We start from the raw sequence: 20,076 nt of genomic DNA on the forward strand, positions 1-20,076 counted from the left end.
AAGTGGTGCAACAAACTGATGTTTCTCTCTCTCTCAGATATCAATAAATAAAAAATTTTTTTTAGAAGTTGTGTGTACAACTGTACAATTTCAAGCCTGTAGTATGCCTTCCCTTTGCTTCTTTTTCCCAACAGGAATGCAGACATGAGAGTGAAGGCTGAAGCAGCTACCATGGTTCACAAAATGGAACCTACTCATTAAGGAGAGTGGATCAACAAGATAAAAGGAATCTGAGTCCATGCTGATTATAGTTTCAGATACCACACCAGTCCCATTACCTACCCAGAGTTTTACTTCTATTACAGCAGCAAAACCAAGACCCCAATTAGTATGTAAAGTTTCCTCAGCTTTTTCCCCAATTCCTTTATGGTGACCTTCTTGACCTTGAACATCAATTAACTATCAACTGATTTTTGTTAAGGTGTTAATTGAGGTATTAAATGATAACTGAGTAATAAGTTTTCTCCCCCTAAGAAAAAAAAATTCAAAAAAGACTCTCCCACAAGGAAGAAGAAAATGTGAGCTGGTGACTGTCCTGTTGCAGGTGTATACCCTTTTGTTCAACCCAGAAAATAGCTCTAAAAGACTGATGCTTCATGCCTAGAATCTATGTAGGGTTTACATCCTTTTACCCCTAAGCTAACTTTGCACATGAATAAGGCAAAGAGATTTTTATAGGTAAAGGGAAGAGGGTAGAAGGGGTTCACGCTAAAAGAATGGACAGCAAGAAACACTTATTTAGAGTTTTTCAGCTCTATTCTTCCTCTAAGTGCTGCAGATTTTTTAAAAAGCTACAAAGGGAAAAGCGGAATGAAATGATCGAAGTAATAGCACGGGCCAAATCCTTTACTAAGCCTACAATCTACTATCACCAAAATGTTTTTCATTCTGCTCTTCTATCTTTGGAATTCCCATAAATTGAATAATCTTCCCTAGTGGTTGTAATTAGCAATATAAGAAACACTGATCTAGTGCTTTAAAGGTTCTTAAAGCAACTTACGATGATGAGTCATTTTCCTTAGGGTAATCTTCATTCAACTCTGAGCCAGATAGCATTCTTTTCCTCTTTTCAGTTCTACAGAGCACACAAAAAATGTTAAAAAGCCATAATTCATACCATTACAAAATATAAAGCAACACACTCAAGGACAGGAACTGTGACTACTGCTATCTAATTCTCTGCACCATAGTTACATTAATATACTGTATATCTGCATGCTCAATACATGTCATTGACATAAACTGCGTAAGACAGACACTAATTATCTACCAAAAACGCACTCTATACTTTCTTCTCCTAACACACTTTACTCATTGGACAATATCCTTCTTTTTCTCAAATTACTGGTCTTTCCAAAAGGCCTAAAAGACATTTACAAATAGGTATAGCTAATGACTAAGAAAGAAAAAAACATCTTTCATACCTATTTTCTAATAACCCTGATCTAAGAGGTGTTGATGTAGATGTCAAAGAGGGAATTGTCCGGGGGACAGTTATTCCACTTCCTGCTGCAGTCTTGATAGATCCTCTCCCTGGATTACCAAGAACTTTTCGAAATGGAGTATCATCTTTAGTTTCCAAACTTCCTCTTTTTGAAGAGGCCTGTAAGAAAGTTTGAGATATCAAATCATCAAATTTACTGGCATACTTTTAAACCAGTGATTCTTAAAGAGGACACTTAAAAAGATACCGACAACTACAGACCCATCTCCAGAGATTCTAACCTAAAAGACTGATGGCTCCATGCCTAGAATCTATGTAGGGTTTACATCCTTTTAAACCTTATGAAGTCCATTCTTCATCATTTTTAAAAAGCTCTTCAGGTGATTCTAATGTATGGTAAGTGTCATAAATTGAGCAACATTTTTTTCCCTGTAGTATTCTGTAAACTTAAATATTCCATAGCATACCTAGAGGCAGAAGGGAATTACTGATTAAAAAAAAATTCACATACACAAGACATGGTTCTAGTGACCAGGATGAAAACACATCTTTAGAGAAATAAATCCAACTATAATTATGATAAACTAAAGTGATGTGTGTGTTATGTGTCACTGAGTAGTCTCCAACTCCTGGTGACCCTAGGAATAAGTGATATCCACAATGTCCTATCCTCAACTGCTCAGCTCAGCTTCTGTAGGTAGACATATGCTTATGACTACATTTATGGTGTCAATCCATCTCATTTTTTATCTTCCTCTTTTCCTGATGCCTTCTATTTTTCCCAGTATTACTGTCTTAAAATGACAGAGATGTAACAAAAAGGAGCAACAATGACATCTGGTCATCAATAACTTAAATGCCAAGTCACATGTACCTCATATGACATTTGAAGGGGTTCCAGTTTGGAGGAATGAAACAAACATATGTAATGATCAGGGAAATGAGAGTGAGATAGAGATCAGTGGCAGAAGCTAAATCAAAAAGTCTACTATCCTAAAGACAGAGCAAGATTGTTCAGAGAGAAAACAGCAATTAGAAAATATAAGATGGGGGGCAAAAGTAGGTTTACAGGTGTTTGTATAGAAAATAATACAATAACTAATAACACAAGAATTGCATTTATTAGTATAATTAATAAACAACAATACAAGAGTATATAATTCACATACTCACAACTGTAAATCTCCTTTTACCATACCATGTATTAGTTGGGAAACAATGCTTTCAACCAGCATTCTGCCAGATAAGTTTCATAACTTATTATGAAGAGCTATGACAGGTATTTCCAATAACGTTCTATAAAATTGCAATCTTAGTAAAGAAAAAAATCTCTGAGGTCATCTTAATGAACAATTTTAAAAAGTAGTATTTATTTTCAAATGGGTGATACATTTTCAAGATTCAAAAATCGAAGTACTATTATAAAAATCATATACTGAGAAGTCTCATTATCACCTCAATGCCATCCGCCCCAGTTCTTCCACTTCCCATTCTCCTACCACTTATAAACCAATACTTATCCTTATTATGTACAATACCTTCTATTCTCTTCTTTATTTTTTTATTTAATGCTAGTCACAACCCACAAAATTCATTTTATAATCCCAGTAATGGGAATCATTACTTATAAAGTTATATTGGGTTGGCCAAAAAGTCCATTTAGTTTTTTCCATAAAAGACATGTTTTTCATTTTCACTAATAACTTTAGTGATTTGGATAATCTGAGTATGTTGGCTATCTCCCACGTGGTATAACGTTGACTGTTCTTGATTAATGTCTCAATTCAATCACTATCAACTTCAGCTGGTCTACCTGACTTTGGAGCATCATCCATTGAGAAATCTCCAGTACAAAATTTTGCCAACTACTTTTGATATGTCCAATCAGTCACAGAACCTTTTCCATACGCTGCACAAATCTTTTTTTGCATTTAAGTTGCGTTTTTACCTTTCTTCAAATAATAAAGCATAATATACAAAAAAGATATGTATTTTCTTCCATATGCAATATTAAAATAGCTATACAGAAATTCACCAATTTTGAAAAGCTGTTTTTCAAATGCATGCTGATATGACAGCTGTCACAATACAATCTAACAAAATTGTTCTGAATGAAGTTAAAGACAGCTAAGCACTCTTAGAGCCATTTTAAGGGAAAAAAACAAATTTTTGGCCAACCCAATACTTACACATTTAAATATTCCAACAGTTTAAATTTCTACCTATAAATGGATGAATTTCAAAATAATTATGCTCAATGAAAAAGCCAGACAAAAAATATTACACACTGACCCTGTTTATATAAACTCTAGAATATGCAAATTAATCTACAGTGACATAAAATAAATCAGCTTGGCTTAGGGAGAGAAACCAGAAAGGGAGAGAACTACTACAATTTACTGAATGTCAATTATACTTCAACTAAAATGTTTTAAAAAAACCCACACTATGTAAAAGAAACTAACAAAAATGAAATCTTATTCATTGCTTATTCCAGTAAGTGGACTAAGTAATCACCTCTCTGCACAGCAGAATAGAATTCATCAGTTCTAAAGTTTCTCGTTATCCCTGGTTTCACTTTGTAAAACAAATGAAAAGAGACATAGGACAGCTCAATTGCAATAGTGCACAGCAAGTCTCATGACTGGCTGAAAATATTTATGAAAGAAAAACTACTTAAAAAGCAAAAAAAAGACTTCAACAAGAGTCTGGTATCATACCATGTAGGGGCAAATTCACAACATAGAACAGACACAAAGGGCATCACAGAAGTAGTAGCAGCAAACACTGATCAGATAGTTAATATGTGGTACTCTGGACTAAGAACTTCACATGCATTATCTCACAGCAACCCTTAAAACATTATTGCTGTCTCAATTTTAAAGGTGGGTACTAAGACTCAGTATACTTAAGGAATTTCTCCAGTGACCCACAGCTAGTAAGGGTCAGCACCAAGTCTCAAACCCACATTTAACTAACTCCAAAGCTATGCTTTTAAACACTATACTGCAGGACATAATGATGACTATGAGACATGGAGCAAAGGTTAAATTGTGTTCAGTAAAACTGTATGTAAGAAGTGAAGAAATGAAACAAGTTTTAGAAAGACAAATTTAGAAATTTTATAAAAATAGTTGAATAGATATAACTAAAATGGTAAATTTCAGGTATGTGGAAAATACCCTTGTGACAATGCCAGAATTATTAGGCATTACAGCCTAAATTCTACTTAAAAAAAAAAAATTGTTATTCAATTATAGTTGTCTAAATTCTACTTTTTGTAACTACCTCATAGAATGTCTATCATTATCATTTTTTTAAAAGCTAGAAAGATTCAAATGAACATTACCTGATTGTCTGAGTAAGAAAGTTGCCTGTTGGTTTCTTTCTGTGAGGTCCTGCTGCCCAGAATAGCTCCAAAACTACCAGACCCCTGAGAAGGTTTCATGGCTGGTACAAAAACAAATAAACAAACAAACAATAAACCCCAAGTCACTTATTTTAATAGAGATTTGTCAATATTATTATATAGTATTGCAGAAATAAATCAAGCCATTAGCCAATTCTTTCTGAATAGAAAAGTACATCTGATATAAACAGTAATTAAAATTTAGAGCTAGTCTCAAGCAGAAAATTTAAATAACGTGCAAAAAATTGGGAACATGTAATAGAATAAAATTTTAAATGCAAAATAAAAATGCTAGAAATTCTCCTATATCAATACTTGGTAATTAACACTGTAGAAAAGTTAGTACTGTATCTATGGCATGAACACTGACATTGGATGCCAAGAAAACAAGGCAGAACCAGTGACAAATACATTTCCAACAATATATGCTCTAAAACATTCTCTGTAAGTTCAGCATGTGGAATACATGGGTTCCATTCCAAAGAAATCAATGCTCGTTTAACAAACACGCAAGATACTATATAAATATGAATTTGTAAATGAATTTGTAAATGCTTTTTTATACTTTAGTCAATTCCCACTAATGATCATTTGGAATGTTTTAGTATTTAAAAATTGCTGAATATCCTTTCACATCTCTTGCACTAATGGTACAATTTTAGTAGAATAAATTCCTCAGACTAAGTATTGCTGTGTTAAAGGATACTCTAGCTAGGACTTCCAATACTATGCTGAATAGAAGTGGTGAGAAAGGACACCCTTGCCTTGTTCCCGACTCTGGAAGAAAACCTTTGAGTTTTTCACCATTATGATGTTAGTTGTGGGCTTTCATATATAGCATTTATAATGTGGTAGTTTCCTTTTATTCCTAGTTCATGAGTATGTTTTATCCGAAAGGGTGTTGAATTTTATCAAATGCTTTTTCTTCACCAAGATGATCATGTGGTTTTTGTCCTTCGTATTTTTAGTCTGATGTATTACATTGGTTTTTTCATATCTTAAACCATCCTTGCATTACAGAAGTAAGTTCCACTTGGTCTTGGTGTGTAATCCTCTTAACATGCTGTTGAATTTGGTCTGCTGGTATTTTGATGAGGATTTTTGCCCAGATATTCACCAAGGATACTGGTCTGGAGTCTAATAATATACTTTTATAACTGCTAATGTCAGACCTTGGGAAAATTAGTGCTCACCTGCATTAAGTCTGTTTTGATGCACTGCATCTAGAAACAATCTCATTTCCTCTGCATCCTTACTTGGTACTTTGTCAATAGACAAGAAGCTGTTATCTTGTAGCGTTAACATTAAGCGGCTTTGTTTTGCTCCACTGGGTCGCAGTACCACGTTTTTAATGTTATGACTTAGCTGATCAACGCAAAAAAAAAAAAAAAAAAAAAAAGATCTTATCCTTAAAAACATATGATAATGAAGTACATAATAAGTTATATAACGAATAATAAACTTTATACTCTGTAAATTACATTTCTTACTCTTAACCACATTGACTTTTTATCCCCAAGCAAAAATAGTTCCCATTTCTTGACACATGTAAATCAAAGATTTCACTTTTAAGAATGGCAAACACATAGTATTAACATTTATTTTACATTGTAATCCTAGCAGTCTTGTTTTTATGGTAGCAAACTGCGTATTTTCAGGTACAGTTATAAAGTTTTAGAAACCAGTGAGTTAATTTTCAGAGTCTGGATGGCTATACCATCACCAGTTTAAAAAGCATAGTGCATTTGAGGCTCTTTTTCTTTTAAACAAAGTTCGTAAAATATCTGGCAGATGGTTTAAGTAGCTCCAATGTAAACATTACATATTAATTCAAACCATAATCCTCAAAAGAATTCCACCACTCAAAAACACAATGAAATAAAACTATCAGTATTCAAACATCTGTTTTTCTTTTTTAACTGTCTAAGCACACTCATTTAGCTTTTTATTCAATCACAAAGAACATAAGTACCCTGAAACTATCTTAGCTTACTTTCCCACTCCCCAGAACTGGTTTACAGCTTGTCTTACACTTCTCCAGATTCTGGATATGTACTACGAAGTGACAGCTTTTGTATTCTCTTGGCTGAAATTTTTCCAAGACTAAATTAATAAATCTTGCAGTTTCTTTACTATCTAAATAATTCCTGTCCATCAGAAATCCTTATTCTTTAACATTCTCCCTCAGCAAGCATATGCAAAGGTTTCTAAAGCTGCCTTTTGCTGAAGAAATACTCTTTGAACAGCCTAAAGAAGGAATAGCACTTCATAACTTTTAAAAAATATTTTACTTACTTATTTTTAGACAGAGGGCAAAGGAGGGAGAAAAAGAGGGAGATCAATGTGTGGTTGCCTCTCACATACCCCCTACTGGGGACCTGGCCTGCTACCCCGGCATGTGCCCTTACTGGGAATTAAACCGGTGACCCTTTGGTTTGCAAGCTGGAGCTCAATCCTCTGATCCACACCAGCCAGGGCCTCATAATTTTTTTTAATTATATAAGAATAAAAAAACAGTTCTACCACACTTAATTTTTATGTTTAAATTTTAAGTGATATACAGGTCTTAAGTTCATGTCCTTCAGTAGAAATTCTATTATAACACAATAACTAGTTTCAGATGTTTTAACTCCAAAATATAAAAGAACAGTTTAGTAGCAAACGGGAAATAGATCACATAAACCCATTACTTCAGTCAATATATCACTTTTTTAAAAAAGTTAAACATAAGGAGAAACATTTGTTCATTAACAAACAAGGTGAGAATAACCTTGAACTTGACAACTTTAATAACTGAAAAACTATCTAGCACCACAATTTTAGTAATTACCCATATGGTGAGGTCTCCCAATTCTTTCTCTAAGTGCACACCTCTCTGCTGGTGCTGTAGTCTTGTTCACCTAATACACACTGGACACCAATATCTGAATGCCTGATACCTCAAACAACTCATCTCTCCCAGTCCCCCATCATCCCCTCTGCGCCCTATCACAGAGGACAATAAAGGTACTGCCATCTACTCAAAAACTTGGGAATCTCCCTCAGATTCTTTTCTCTCCCCCTCCCCCTCAAATATAATAAGGTAAATGTTCTTAAACCACCTCAAATCTATCCTTTCCTCCTCTAGCTTCTCTCACTGTCTTTTCCTTTGTTCAGGACTTTCATTCCTAATTTAAACTACCACAATAACCTCCTACGTGGCCTTATTTTCCCACTATCTCTTGAAATAAAGTCATCTGCTTAGCCATCAAATAAAAATGAACTTAAGATTCTTGGTCAATGTATCTATGAACAATGGCTCCTTAGAATCTAAGCTCCCCTTAGGCATGAGAAATAAAATATTTCAAGATATGGTTCCTATCTAGTTCTTCAGCCTCTATTTCTGCTACTCCCTAATGTTCATTTATTTTAAAATAATTTTCTGGTTCTCTTGAGCGTTGATTCCCACTTGCACATTTCTGTCCATGTATAGAAATCACCTCCACCATGTTTGGCAAATTCCTATTTATTCTCTAAATCCTCAGAACATAAACCACCCTCTTCGTGTGTTACCTCAGTTATCTTTGAAGTATATTTTTTTATAATCAAAAAGTTTTCTTAAAATTTATCTTTTTAATTTTTAAAAGATTTTGTTTATTTTTAGAAAGAGGGGAAGAAAGAAACAAGATGTATAAGAGAAACAGCAATCAGCTGCCTCTCTCATGCCCCTAACTGGAGACCCGGCCTGTGACCCAGGCATGTGCCCTGCCTGGGAATTGGACCAGCAACCTTTCTGTCCGCAGGCCAGCACCCAATCCACTGAGCCACACCAGCCAAGGCTACAATTTATTTTTAATATAATTTAGAACAAGTGTACAACATAGTGAGTAGACATTTATAGACCTTACTAAGTGATCACAACAGTAAGTCTAGTACCCATCTGCACCATCTACAGTTATCAGAGTATTATTGACTATGTTCCCTATGCTGTACTTTACATTCTGCGACTATTTTTCTGACAGTTTGTATTTCTTAAATCTCTTCATCGTTTTTACCCATCCTTCCTCCCCCTTCCCATATGGCAACCATCAGTTCGTTCTCAACCATCAGTATCTATGAGGTTTTCTGTTTTGCTTTGTCGATCCATTGTCTTTTTTAGATAACACATTAGTGTAATTAAAAATTATTTGCCTTTTTCTAACTTATTTCACTTAGTATAATACCCTTTACGTCCTATCCATGTTGTGGCACATGGCAAGATTTCATTCTTTTTTATGGCTGAGTAATATTTTGTTGCACACATATGTACCACATCTCTTTGAAATATTTTTACAGCTGAAAATGCATCTGATTTTAAGTTCAAGAAGGAAAGTGTCTCATTTAGCTCTACATTCTTAGCCCTTAGCACAGTCTCCTCCACAGCATTCTGTAGGTGTTTAATGAATGCTGAATGCAAACTGATCAAGAAGCGAGATGAGGGTGGAATCACAGGTATAACCATTATGTTCTTAAATATCTGTTTGCTTAAATATTTATATATGTACTCAGTGCTAATTTGGGCTAAATTAGGAGGACTGAAAAACCAGATCTCTATTTGGAAAAAATCTTTCATTGAAATGGGTACTTAGGAGACATATGCATATGACAGGAATTGCTATTGTTTCTATTACCCATGTCACCACTTCTAATCTATTTCAGAATATCTTGCCCTGGCTGGTGTAGCTCAGTGGGCTAAGTGCAGGCCTGCTCAATCCAAAGGGTCACCATTCAATTCCCAGTCGGGTACATGCCTAGGTTGGATGCCTCGTCACCAGTAGAGGGTGTGCGAGAGGCAACCACACATTGATATTTCTCTCCCTCTCTTTCTCCCTCCCTTCCCCTCTAAAAATAAATAAATAAAATCTTTAAAAAAATCTTTAATGCTTACAGATCATTTTGAATTCATCTATTGGGTCTTCCTGTTCTCACCAGTAGACCCCGATGCCCCCCAAAAATCTGATACACAAAATCATAAGCAATTTATTTTCATTGTTGAAAAGCAAAGACAAATGGAAATTTTACCTCCACTCACGTTCTCACACATAAAGTTCTATATATTGTTCTTTAATAGAGTAGTTTAGAATGAATATACTTTTGCGTAATTTAATTAACAAATGTAGAAATTTAGAGTGCAGAAAAATGTAAGTAAAACATTATGTTCTTAAACCCAACTCATATCAAGATGAGTTCTTAGCTGCATAAGATAAACAGTATAGCAGTGAAAACAAAATTATATATATTTTTTGCAGTGAGAAAATAATGAGATCTTCTAAAAGCTTATAATCAGAAGAAAAAAACTGTAAAGATGACATTAAATAATCATCCTTGAATGGTCCATACTACCACTCTGGCAGATTTATTTAGAAAGTAAACATTAAGATAGCACTAAGAAGTCCTATTAAAACTAACAACAAATAGTGATGAATCTATCATATATGTTAAAGAAAAAAATATATATAGTTATTCTAACGTGGTTTTTTTTTTCCCTAACGTGGTTTTTAAAATAGCTTAGATAGTAGAATCCAAACTCAGTTCCTCTCATTTTCCTCCCACCAGCTCTCTTTTCAATAATGGTGACTACTTCCTGCTCTTTATTATAGGTTATCTATAATGTTGCTGAATAATTTATAAAATATGAACATAACGGTACCAGTGTCCTGGAAATAAAAAATAAGAAAAATTAATCTAGTAGGAAGGCTACCATGATAAAGGTTGTGATTAAAGATCTATTCCAAATCAAAATCTGGCAGTACCTGAAATATCCTTGGAATTCCTCCAGTATTGTAGTGAACTACTAGGCTAACTTTATTCTCTTTTTCCACAATTTCAAAGGATCCTTCTTTCCATTTTGTAATCCCAGTCTGCATACTTCGAATTCTGATAGGACCATGTATCTTCAGAGGAGACATACTTTCTTTAAAAATAAATTGTTTCTAGCCAAATTATAAAGCAAAAATATACCTTCACCTGACAGATTCTGAGAAAGAAAAATAAAATAAAAAGTTACAACTTGATTAAAATAAAAATTTGAAAGAGAACATTTAATGAACTACTTTATGTCCTTTTCTGTATTTCCATAAGCTATATTTTACTAAACATCCTCAAAGGCCTTGATTAGCTGGATGGCACAGTAAGAAAGACAACTACAGCAGTCACCGACGTTGAGTGTATGATTCGAACCAACATTTAGTTCTGTACACTTTCTCTTCTTTGCCATGTGTCCAGCACCTGCATCTATTACTGCCTAATTTTGCATTTTGTACCAGTAACAAATCATATTGCTGCCACTAAAAGCATGCCAAACGGGACTGCTAAAGATTCCATTCTCAATATGACCCACTTTTACATTCCCTCATGAATGCTAAAGGGTCTCGAATTTCAAATATAATTAAAAAAAATATTTTCAGTCAGCTGACTCCATTTCTTAGAATAGAATTCCTCCCAAAATATCAAATCATATCACTAAGTAGTCTAGGCATACCCACATGTATAGAAGACCTTAAAAGAATCCAAAACTGTAAGAATAACCAAATTAGTTTAACTTCCAGGATTATTTGAGAAAATCACTGATTGTCTAGGGAAAACTAACAATAAAACCTCTCTCCCTAAGAACCACCTATCATTTATGTTTAATATTACCATTCCTGGCAAGATTCTTTACCAATTTTATCCATGACAAATATTCAAATTTCCCAAATGAACTTCTAACACTGAAAAATGGCTTACAACAAATAGAATGTCTAAGACTCTTCAAACTAACCTACCAAATGTCAACAAGTACAATTCTAGTAATATCACAATGCTATCAAATAGTGCGTGTATTATACAATACCTCCATGTACCTTCCAGATACCTTTATGATGAACTGCAAATCAAATCATATCACACACAATGTTAAAACAAATTTTATTGACATTCTCTACAAATCTCTAAAAATAATGCCTCTGACAGATTCTTGCTTATATTAAAAACCATTAAATTTTGCATCTGCCAAAATAGCTTAACTAGAAAAACTTTAAAAAATAGTATACAAAGGAAAAACACACTAGATCTAGTTATCAGGAATCACCTGTTACTTACTAATTTGTTACTTATCTTTCCTAACCATTAGTTTTCTCAATTATAAAATAGGAATAGCAAATGCCATAGTGTTGCAGAATTAAATAAAATAACACACATTAGGCACTCAACAGACCCCAGACTTAATATGAATGAAATTACTGTCCACTTTCTGAATTTATTCCTTGTCTGCAACACCTCTTTTGCCAAAGATGCCAGATAAATAAGTTAACAGGGGTCACCAATTCAATTGTCTGTAGGGGCCTGGAAGGCTACACAAATGACTGAAGCAGGCAAAAAGATGAAAACTGCTATTCAAATTTAGCCAATTTTATATGTGAAGATCGTACACCTAACATTGACAGATCATCTAATTAAAAAAAAAAATGACATCTAAACTTTAAGGTAAAACTGCTCATTTTTAATTATGAGCAATGAATTAAAAGTTATTTTTAAAAACTACAAATCAAACAAAACCCACCTGTAGACAGGGTACAGCCTGGGGACCGCAGTTTGAGGCCTCTATATACTGCACATCAAATAACTAGGAATAAAATTGAAAAAGAAACGTAAAACATTTTGAATAGTTATAAAGTATCATGCACTGTAAATCCTCTATTACTATTCACTTATCAATTTTTTTTGAGTGCCCACGGTGGCCAGATTTAGATAGCTTAATTTACTGAATATATAAATCCACCAAAATATCGTAATAGAGTCCACTACTGTTTATAGCCAGTCTGTTAATGCGATATTTTGCTAAAACCAGTAACTACAGAATTTTGGGTCAGCAATGGGTGTTTGTAATACATTTTTTTTTCTGGCAATTAATAATTTGGTGCTTCATTGTTTGGATATGTCCTTGAGATTTTTTTTTTCCATTCTGTCTCTTAACATTGCCAATAATATGTTGGCATGCCAGTTGCCCATAACAGAAACGTGAGTTTTCTTTGACTACTCTGTTAATGATACGTGGTATTGGATTGGAAATTGGAAGGTCAAGGTAGAGTACTGTCAATTCTACCTCCATATACCTTCCAGACATCTTTATAATGAACTACAGATCAAATCACATCATTTTCCTCCTTAGTATTATTCAATGACTCCCCACTGCCCTCACAATAAGAGGACATTAACATGACATAACCTCCCTTCATGATCCAGGCCCTCCTTATCTCTCTATTCCCAATAAGCTCTCCAAATCCAGCCATCTGAACTACTTAAATTCTCCTAAAAAAGCCACATGTTCTCATGCCACTACACCTTTGCACACACTGGTCAATGTCTACAGGATTTTTATCTACTTTCCCCATCCCCATAATTTCTTTTCCTGTCTATAAAATCATGGCTTAATTTATATGTTATCTTTTTTTAGAAGCCCTTCTAGCTACCTTTCACTTTTCTCTCACCCATAGCCACACTGAGACTGTTTAATGTTTCTTTATTCTCTTGTTGTACCCCATGCTTACTTCTAGTAGAGCATTTATCACATTGTATTATATAAGCTGTCTGTTCACCTCTTTGTCTCTATCTAGACTCTGTTATTTAAAGACAGGGCATATGTTCTTTAATCTTCGCATCCCCATTAGGAAAGTGGCTAACATACAAGAAACAAACTCATTATTCAAGAATAATGAACAATAACAAACAAGAACAATGAACAAATCACTATTACCAATTTAATTCAATTTGCTGTTAAAATAAACAGCAGCAGATACTGAAAGCATAAATCCTTTATATATGGCCAATATAGGGTTTTTACTCAGTTCTATACAAGAGTATCACTATGCAGTGTATTACATGACTCATCCTTTGAACACAAGTTTTTTCCGTGCGCATCCGACTTTTCCAATAAATGCACAGCTGTTTCTATATCTTAAGATTCAGTAAGGGAAAAATCATTTATGAAGAGCAAGAATTAATATGTAGTTACAGAATGCATTATTAAAACAAAAACATTAGTAAACTTGCCTGAACAGGAAATCATATTCACTGCTCAATAAAGAAATTCCATTTTAAGAATTCTGTCAAATTACCTCACCTTTTAAAAAATGTCAGTCTGTGTCATGGTACTAAATTAAAAGGGAGTAAAATAAGACCCCATTATCTCAGTGTTTTCCTTACAGACCAAAAGTAAGTGAAGATGGTTGATCTTGAATTCCTCTAACAAAAACATACTTTTAAAAATTAGATTAACAAAAATTTGAGGTAAAGAATTCAATATTCACTAGAGTATATCAGAAACAAAAACTTCATTGGTTACTTCTCTTTCTATATAATTCTCTCTATAATTTCTCTTGATATAATTCTCAAACTTAGATGCAGAGTTTTGATTAAGCATATAAAATTTTACTTCAGATATTTAACATTTTCTTAATCCCTTTTAGCAACCTCTCTTTCCTCAAAGAAAAAAACCCTGAAAGGTACAGGACATAAAACTGGCAGAACCAATAAAACTTTTTCTTAATGCCCCAATTTAGTCCATCACCTACTCTTGCACTACATGAATTAACTGTATCTATTTTTGCACATTCATCGTATTTTCAGGGTTTTCCCTAATCAAGAGGAAAAAAAATGTTTCTTTTTCAGTATTTAGCACAGTAATCATTAAACTTTCGACGAACCTAGGACAAAAACAAGGTTTCTCTGAACTCTGTAATGCTAATTCACTATCAAAAGTGATATTAGGAAGACAAAATGTAATAACCAATGAGATATTCCCCTTTCCTTAAATTTCTTCACAATTATTAAAATTAATGTTCAACTTTGAGCATTCTATGAAAGCACAGTAACATGGCCAAAAGTTTTTCTATACTCTGCACAGATAACGTAAATGCTCCTATTTTAGGTACTACTTTGAAAATATACTTATTCAGAAGGGCATTTTGTGGTAAAGAAAGCATGCTACAGCATAAAACTGTTACTACAAAATAGAAGAAAAGTGTCAACTCTTGCCAGTATGCATACTCTTGGAAACATATCTAAAATAAAAACATTACTTACTTTTCAGTGACTTTTACTGAAAAACTATATGTAATAACAATTCACCTTTATTCTGATGCTTGTGCCAAAGGCAATGCAATCTTCTTGGGGAACTACTCATATTCTGCAGCTATCCCAGTTGTCCAGAAGCCATCAACTGAACTAAAGAAAATATAAGTGTGCCTTTTTAAAAGAATCCAATTCATGAAATTAAAATTATTTTTAAAAGTGATCATTTATACAACAAAGATTCACTTTTCATTATTTAAAAACCACATAAAACATAATGCTCAAGATACACACATGCATAAGAAATAGAACTTTAGGGATCTGTGTGCAAATTGAGGGATTCAGGAAGAGCTGCACCTTTATCAATCTGTGTCTTTGTTTATCCCTGCTACATTTCGAAACTAAGAAGGCAGTGAAAAAGAACACATCCTTTGTTGACTTCGTAAACACTGTTACATAATGATGTCTTAAGTCTTAAAATACGACTTTCACAAAGCTGTTACACATTTCAAAAGGTGGATAAACTTAGTTTTTACTTTTCTTTCAAAACTAACTTTATGGATTTCTTTCTCAAATTTAGGCACCTCTGAAATCTCTCACTGCCTTCTTGAAAGCTGTAGCATCAACTTTAAACTTATTTATTCACAGTAAAAAATCATTATCGAGCCACTCCAGTTTGATAGCACTGTGGTAGGGACACAAATCTGAAAATTATACAGTCCATGCCCTCAAAAGGCTCCCCAGACTTCCCTACACTTGTCCCTCCGCCATCGTTCAGGGAAAGTAATAAAATAAATAAATAAATAAATAAATAAATAAATAAAATTCTAAAAAACCTTAGCATCAGCTTTTACCTCATTCTCGTTTATCTAAAGTCCAGTCTTTTCATAACTACATTACTTTGCCACCACTCCTATCTAATATTTATTACACAACATAAACTAAGCACAGTGCTAAGCACCATACATGCATTTATTTTCACAAAAATCCTAAAGGACAAATATTTTATATGAGGAAACTGGGGCTTAGAGAGATCAGGTAATTTATCCGTGGTTACAGAGTCAGGAAGAGACAAAAGTCTAACACCAGAACCTATTAACTACGACCATATTGCATCCTCATCAATGAAAGTGGTTGCAGCAACCATTTTCCAGTCTCCTCATTTCTTCCACCCAATGAATCCTTCACCCTTTCTAAAAAACTACTCTTTTTATCTCTTACCAAAGAAAGTATGCACGAGCTGTCTCCTTAACTTTCTCCCTAAAGGAGGGGGAGAGAGATAGTTGGACCTGTCCTATCTTCTTTTGTACTCCTGCAACATAACAGGCACTTTGTTAAGTGCTAAATACTTGCCATTGATGCCAGTTCCCTCCCAAACATTTTTGAGTTTTATTTGATTATGTTAAGAATACATAAGATCTACTCTCAACAAATTTTAAGTGTATAATACAGTATTGTTAACTACAGGTACAATGCTGCACAGCGGATCTCTAGAACTTACTCAACTTGATTAACTGACACTTTCTCCCATTTTTAACAGCTCATCACTACCTATAAAATAAATCCAAATGCCTCTGTTTTGCATTCATATGCTTCCTACATTTTATTTTCTATTTAACAAAAATCTTGTTCTATATACACAAAAATTATTAAATTTTAATATTTTCTTCCACATCCACCTCTAAAAATTTACTTAAATATGACATTTTCCTTTATTTATGGGAACATCATCCTCACTGGTCTCATAGTTTAGCCTGTTGTTAAGGTATATAAACCACTGCTCTGATTTCTAAGGGTTTTCTTTCTTAAAAAGATCAATAAAACAAATGCACAGAGATAAAATTAGTGTTGTGGCTGAAAGACAGAAGGTGACCTAAATAAAGTTTATCTCCAATGCAAAGAATCTAAAAGCTGAGTGGTTTCATGCCATAAGCATGTAAAATCATCCAAAGCCAGGAAAACCCTTTGCTTTTTTTCTTTTATGTCCTTTGATTTGTCTGCAGAGTGAATATTCAAATGACAAAAATATCATGAAGTTGGTAATTCCAAAAAACATGATGGTTCTATAGCAAGCTCCAGCTTACTTATTCACTTAACAAGTTTTTGAGAAATAAACATGAAAAAGTTACCAGCTTATATCCTAGTAGGTGACAGACTTTAATCACACAAGTAAACATATAGTTACAAGTTCTAAAAAATGATACAAAATGCAGAGCATGATGAGTGATTATATTACTGTACCTGATTTAAGACTTGGGAGTTAGAGGTTAGAAAGCATCAAGAGAAGTTTTCTCTGAGGAAGTACCACTTAAGCTGAAAACTGAAGAGTGAGTTATCTGAAGGATTGTCAGGCTGGAACAATCCAGGCAAACAGAACAAAATGTGCAAAGGCCCTGTGACAAAATAACTTGGTGTGACTGAAATGAACACAGTGTGATGGAGTTTAGAGAGGGAAAAAGGATGGTACAAGATGAAGTTGAAGTTAGTAAAGCAGGAAAGAATCAGGTCATGCAGAATCTTGTAGACCATTGTAAAGATTTTGAATTTTACCCTAAATGTAATGAACACTCAATGATGGGATAGCCACTGAAGGGTTTTAAGCAGAGACGGTTGCATAGACAAGCGATGTGGTTTGTTTGAGTTTGGGGAGAACAGCGAAAGGAGCACGAATGAAAGAAAACAGGGCAACTAGATAGGAAACTACTGAAGTGATTCAGCTATAACAACAATTACTCCTTATTAGCTATTTACTGTGTGCCATGTGCTTATGACGGTTACCTTGTTTAATCCTCATAATAATCCAGTAAGGTGATATTTATTCCCATTTTACAGATGAGAATATAGGCTACTAGTAAGTAACATTAAGTCCTGGTGAATGAGGATTGTGGCTTGAACTAGAAAAGTGATACTGCAGATGTAGAGAAATAGATTCAAGACATATATTGGAAATAGAATAAATAGAAGTTGAAAAGGGTATAAACACACGGGATGAGGGGAGAAGTCAAGAATGGCTTTCCAGTGTCTAGCCTGTGTTAGTGGATAAAAGGATCTATCACTTAACGAAATGAGATAATGGAGAAGAAAGAAGGTGGGTATGGAGGGAAAGATTAAGACTGGCTTTTAGACATGTTTTATTTGAAATTTGTAAAAAATTAATTAAGCTGAGATGTCAAGCAGACAGCGCCTATTTAGATGTTAAACTGAAAACAAAGGGAACAGGCTGGAAATAAAAATTCTCAAGTCATCAATATATAAGTGGAATTTAAAACTTAGGGCATAAAGGGAAAAATAAAAAGAGAACAGAACCTGGGACCAAACCCGGATATTCACTTTTACTCCATCGTACTCTTGCTATGATCGTCGATTACTTTGATTTCGCAGGGCTTTGGACCTTGTTCAACGTTTACCTTTCAGCAAAATCCAACCCTACGGATTACTTCACTCTTTTACAAGACTCGTATTCCTCTATCCAGTTACTAAATGCCAAGCATCGCTTAACGCTCCTCCTTAGGCCCCCTTCTTTTAGCACTGTACTCTGTTTAGGCAATTTCATCCACATCCAAAGCTTTGATTACCATCAACGCAAAGTGGCAGATGACGCATGTACACGTATCTGTATGTCCAGCCCAGAACTCTCCTCTGAGCCCCAACTCTGTATGTCCAACTGCCTACTTGACATCTTCTCTTTTTAAACATTTTTTTAAAAAACTTACTGATTTGAGAAAGAGAGAGAGAGGAAGGGGGAAGAAGGAACAAGAGAAACATCTATTTGTTCTATTTATTTGTGGATTCACTGGTTGTTTCTTTTATGTGCCCTGACCAGAGATCAAACCGGAAACCTTAGCGTATCCAGACGATGTTCTAACCCACTGAGCCTTGGCCTTGACATCCTCTCTTGAATATTTCTTCCAGTTAGATATTTTTGAGATGCTGACACCCAGAAAAGGACATTTACATCGAGCCACATTTTTTAAAGAATTGCCTCAAAACCACCACAGGCCAACTCTCCAAAAACAGGACTTTGTCATCAATTATCATTTCCTTCCGTGGACCATTAACTAAAACAGGTAAACTTGACAACCTGATCTGATGGCTAGAGACGGGGAACAACCAAATGCACGACAAAAACACAATTCATACCTTTTAGTGAGAGATGGTTAGGAGAAAAAAAGAAAGTGAAGAATGTCAAGAGCGTGGACGCGCATCCTGTCCAAGGCCTGATGGATGTGCGGCAACCTAAGTTCCCCTTAGAGACAGCAGACCTCATTTAGGGGCGAGTCGCGGACGGCGACAGCCCCCAGCGAAATGCGGCAGGTTCGGGTTGCGGAGAGGGCGAGTGACAGTAAAGTCTAGGTCAAAGGAGGAAAGTCTAGGGGAAGACCCAAGTGGAGTACCGGTGAGGCCAGGGGAGCGCCAAGGGGATGAGGGCTCGGCTGAACGGCAGCGGCGAACTCCAGAGAGTGAACGCCGAGTGGGCGGACCGCACGGGTCGGGGGGAGGGGGCCTGAGGAAAACGGCTCCGTGGAGAAGCTCGCTGGGCCCGTCTTACCTGTGTCTGCGAGTCCGAAGCCCCGACAGGCCTGCTGGAACACGGAGTCCGCGTGGAAGGGGAGGAGAGGGGGTTAAGAAACGAAGAGGCGCCGAATGCGAAGAAGAGGAACAGCTCACTCCCCCGAATCAGGGAGAGCGGCTGATGGCGGGAACTGTGACCACACGCAAACACGCAACGCACGCACGCACACTCGACGCGACCAAACGAGGCGCGTGCGCGCAAGCCTGCAAACTCCGCCCTTTCACGCCCTCGCTCCGCCCCAGCACCAGGTGCGGTCTCGCGGAGGCAGCCCCTCCCCATCTGACGGTAGTACGCATGCGCATTTTCCACTCACTCACTTTCTCCCCACCGTTTTCCCCCTGCTCTGCCCAGTGGGGCATGCGCATTACTTGTTCGCCTAGGGCTGCTCGGCTTTTCCCGCCCTTCACGGGCCTCCGGAAGAGGGTTGGAGTTCATACCCCTTTCTGGGGTTGCTTGCTGCGGATGCAGGGACTGATGGGTAGCGGATATCCTTTGAGTCTTGAATATTAAGAGGCAAATTTCATACTTTGGGACTAACTCCGCTAAGGGCTAGGAGGCAGGAAGAGATTGTGTGGGCGGGGT

At 35.5% G+C, this 20,076-nt stretch overlaps 1 protein-coding gene across 6 annotated transcripts in view; it reads right to left on the reverse strand.

Moving 5' to 3' along the window:
- USP37 (ubiquitin specific peptidase 37) overlaps positions 1–19,926 on the reverse strand; it is a 78,872-nt gene extending 58,946 nt beyond the window's left edge. For 2 of the 6 annotated variants that reach the window (XM_045197982.3, XM_045197979.3), the window contains exons 1-8: positions 19,471–19,673; positions 14,979–15,074; positions 12,412–12,474; positions 10,625–10,848; positions 6,047–6,218; positions 4,794–4,894; positions 1,425–1,603; positions 1,001–1,075 (exon numbers count right to left, since the gene is read on the reverse strand). In XM_045197982.3, the coding sequence (XP_045053917.2) occupies positions 1,001–1,075; positions 1,425–1,603; positions 4,794–4,894; positions 6,047–6,218; positions 10,625–10,780 (683 nt within the window). In that variant the 5' untranslated portion in view covers positions 10,781–10,848; positions 12,412–12,474; positions 14,979–15,074; positions 19,471–19,673. Of the gene's footprint in view, positions 1–1,000; positions 1,076–1,424; positions 1,604–4,793; positions 4,895–6,046; positions 6,219–10,624; positions 10,849–12,411; positions 12,475–14,978; positions 15,075–16,142; positions 17,033–19,470; positions 19,674–19,811 lie in introns of those variants that run through there. The other 4 variants (XM_045197981.2, XM_045197980.3, XM_024563883.4 and 1 more) reach the window with 4 other exon arrangements.
- Positions 19,927–20,076: the final 150 nt, after the last annotated feature.

The sequence above is a fragment of the Desmodus rotundus genome, chromosome 2, assembly GCF_022682495.2.
Source record: "Desmodus rotundus isolate HL8 chromosome 2, HLdesRot8A.1, whole genome shotgun sequence".
NCBI lineage: Eukaryota > Metazoa > Chordata > Mammalia > Chiroptera > Phyllostomidae > Desmodus > Desmodus rotundus.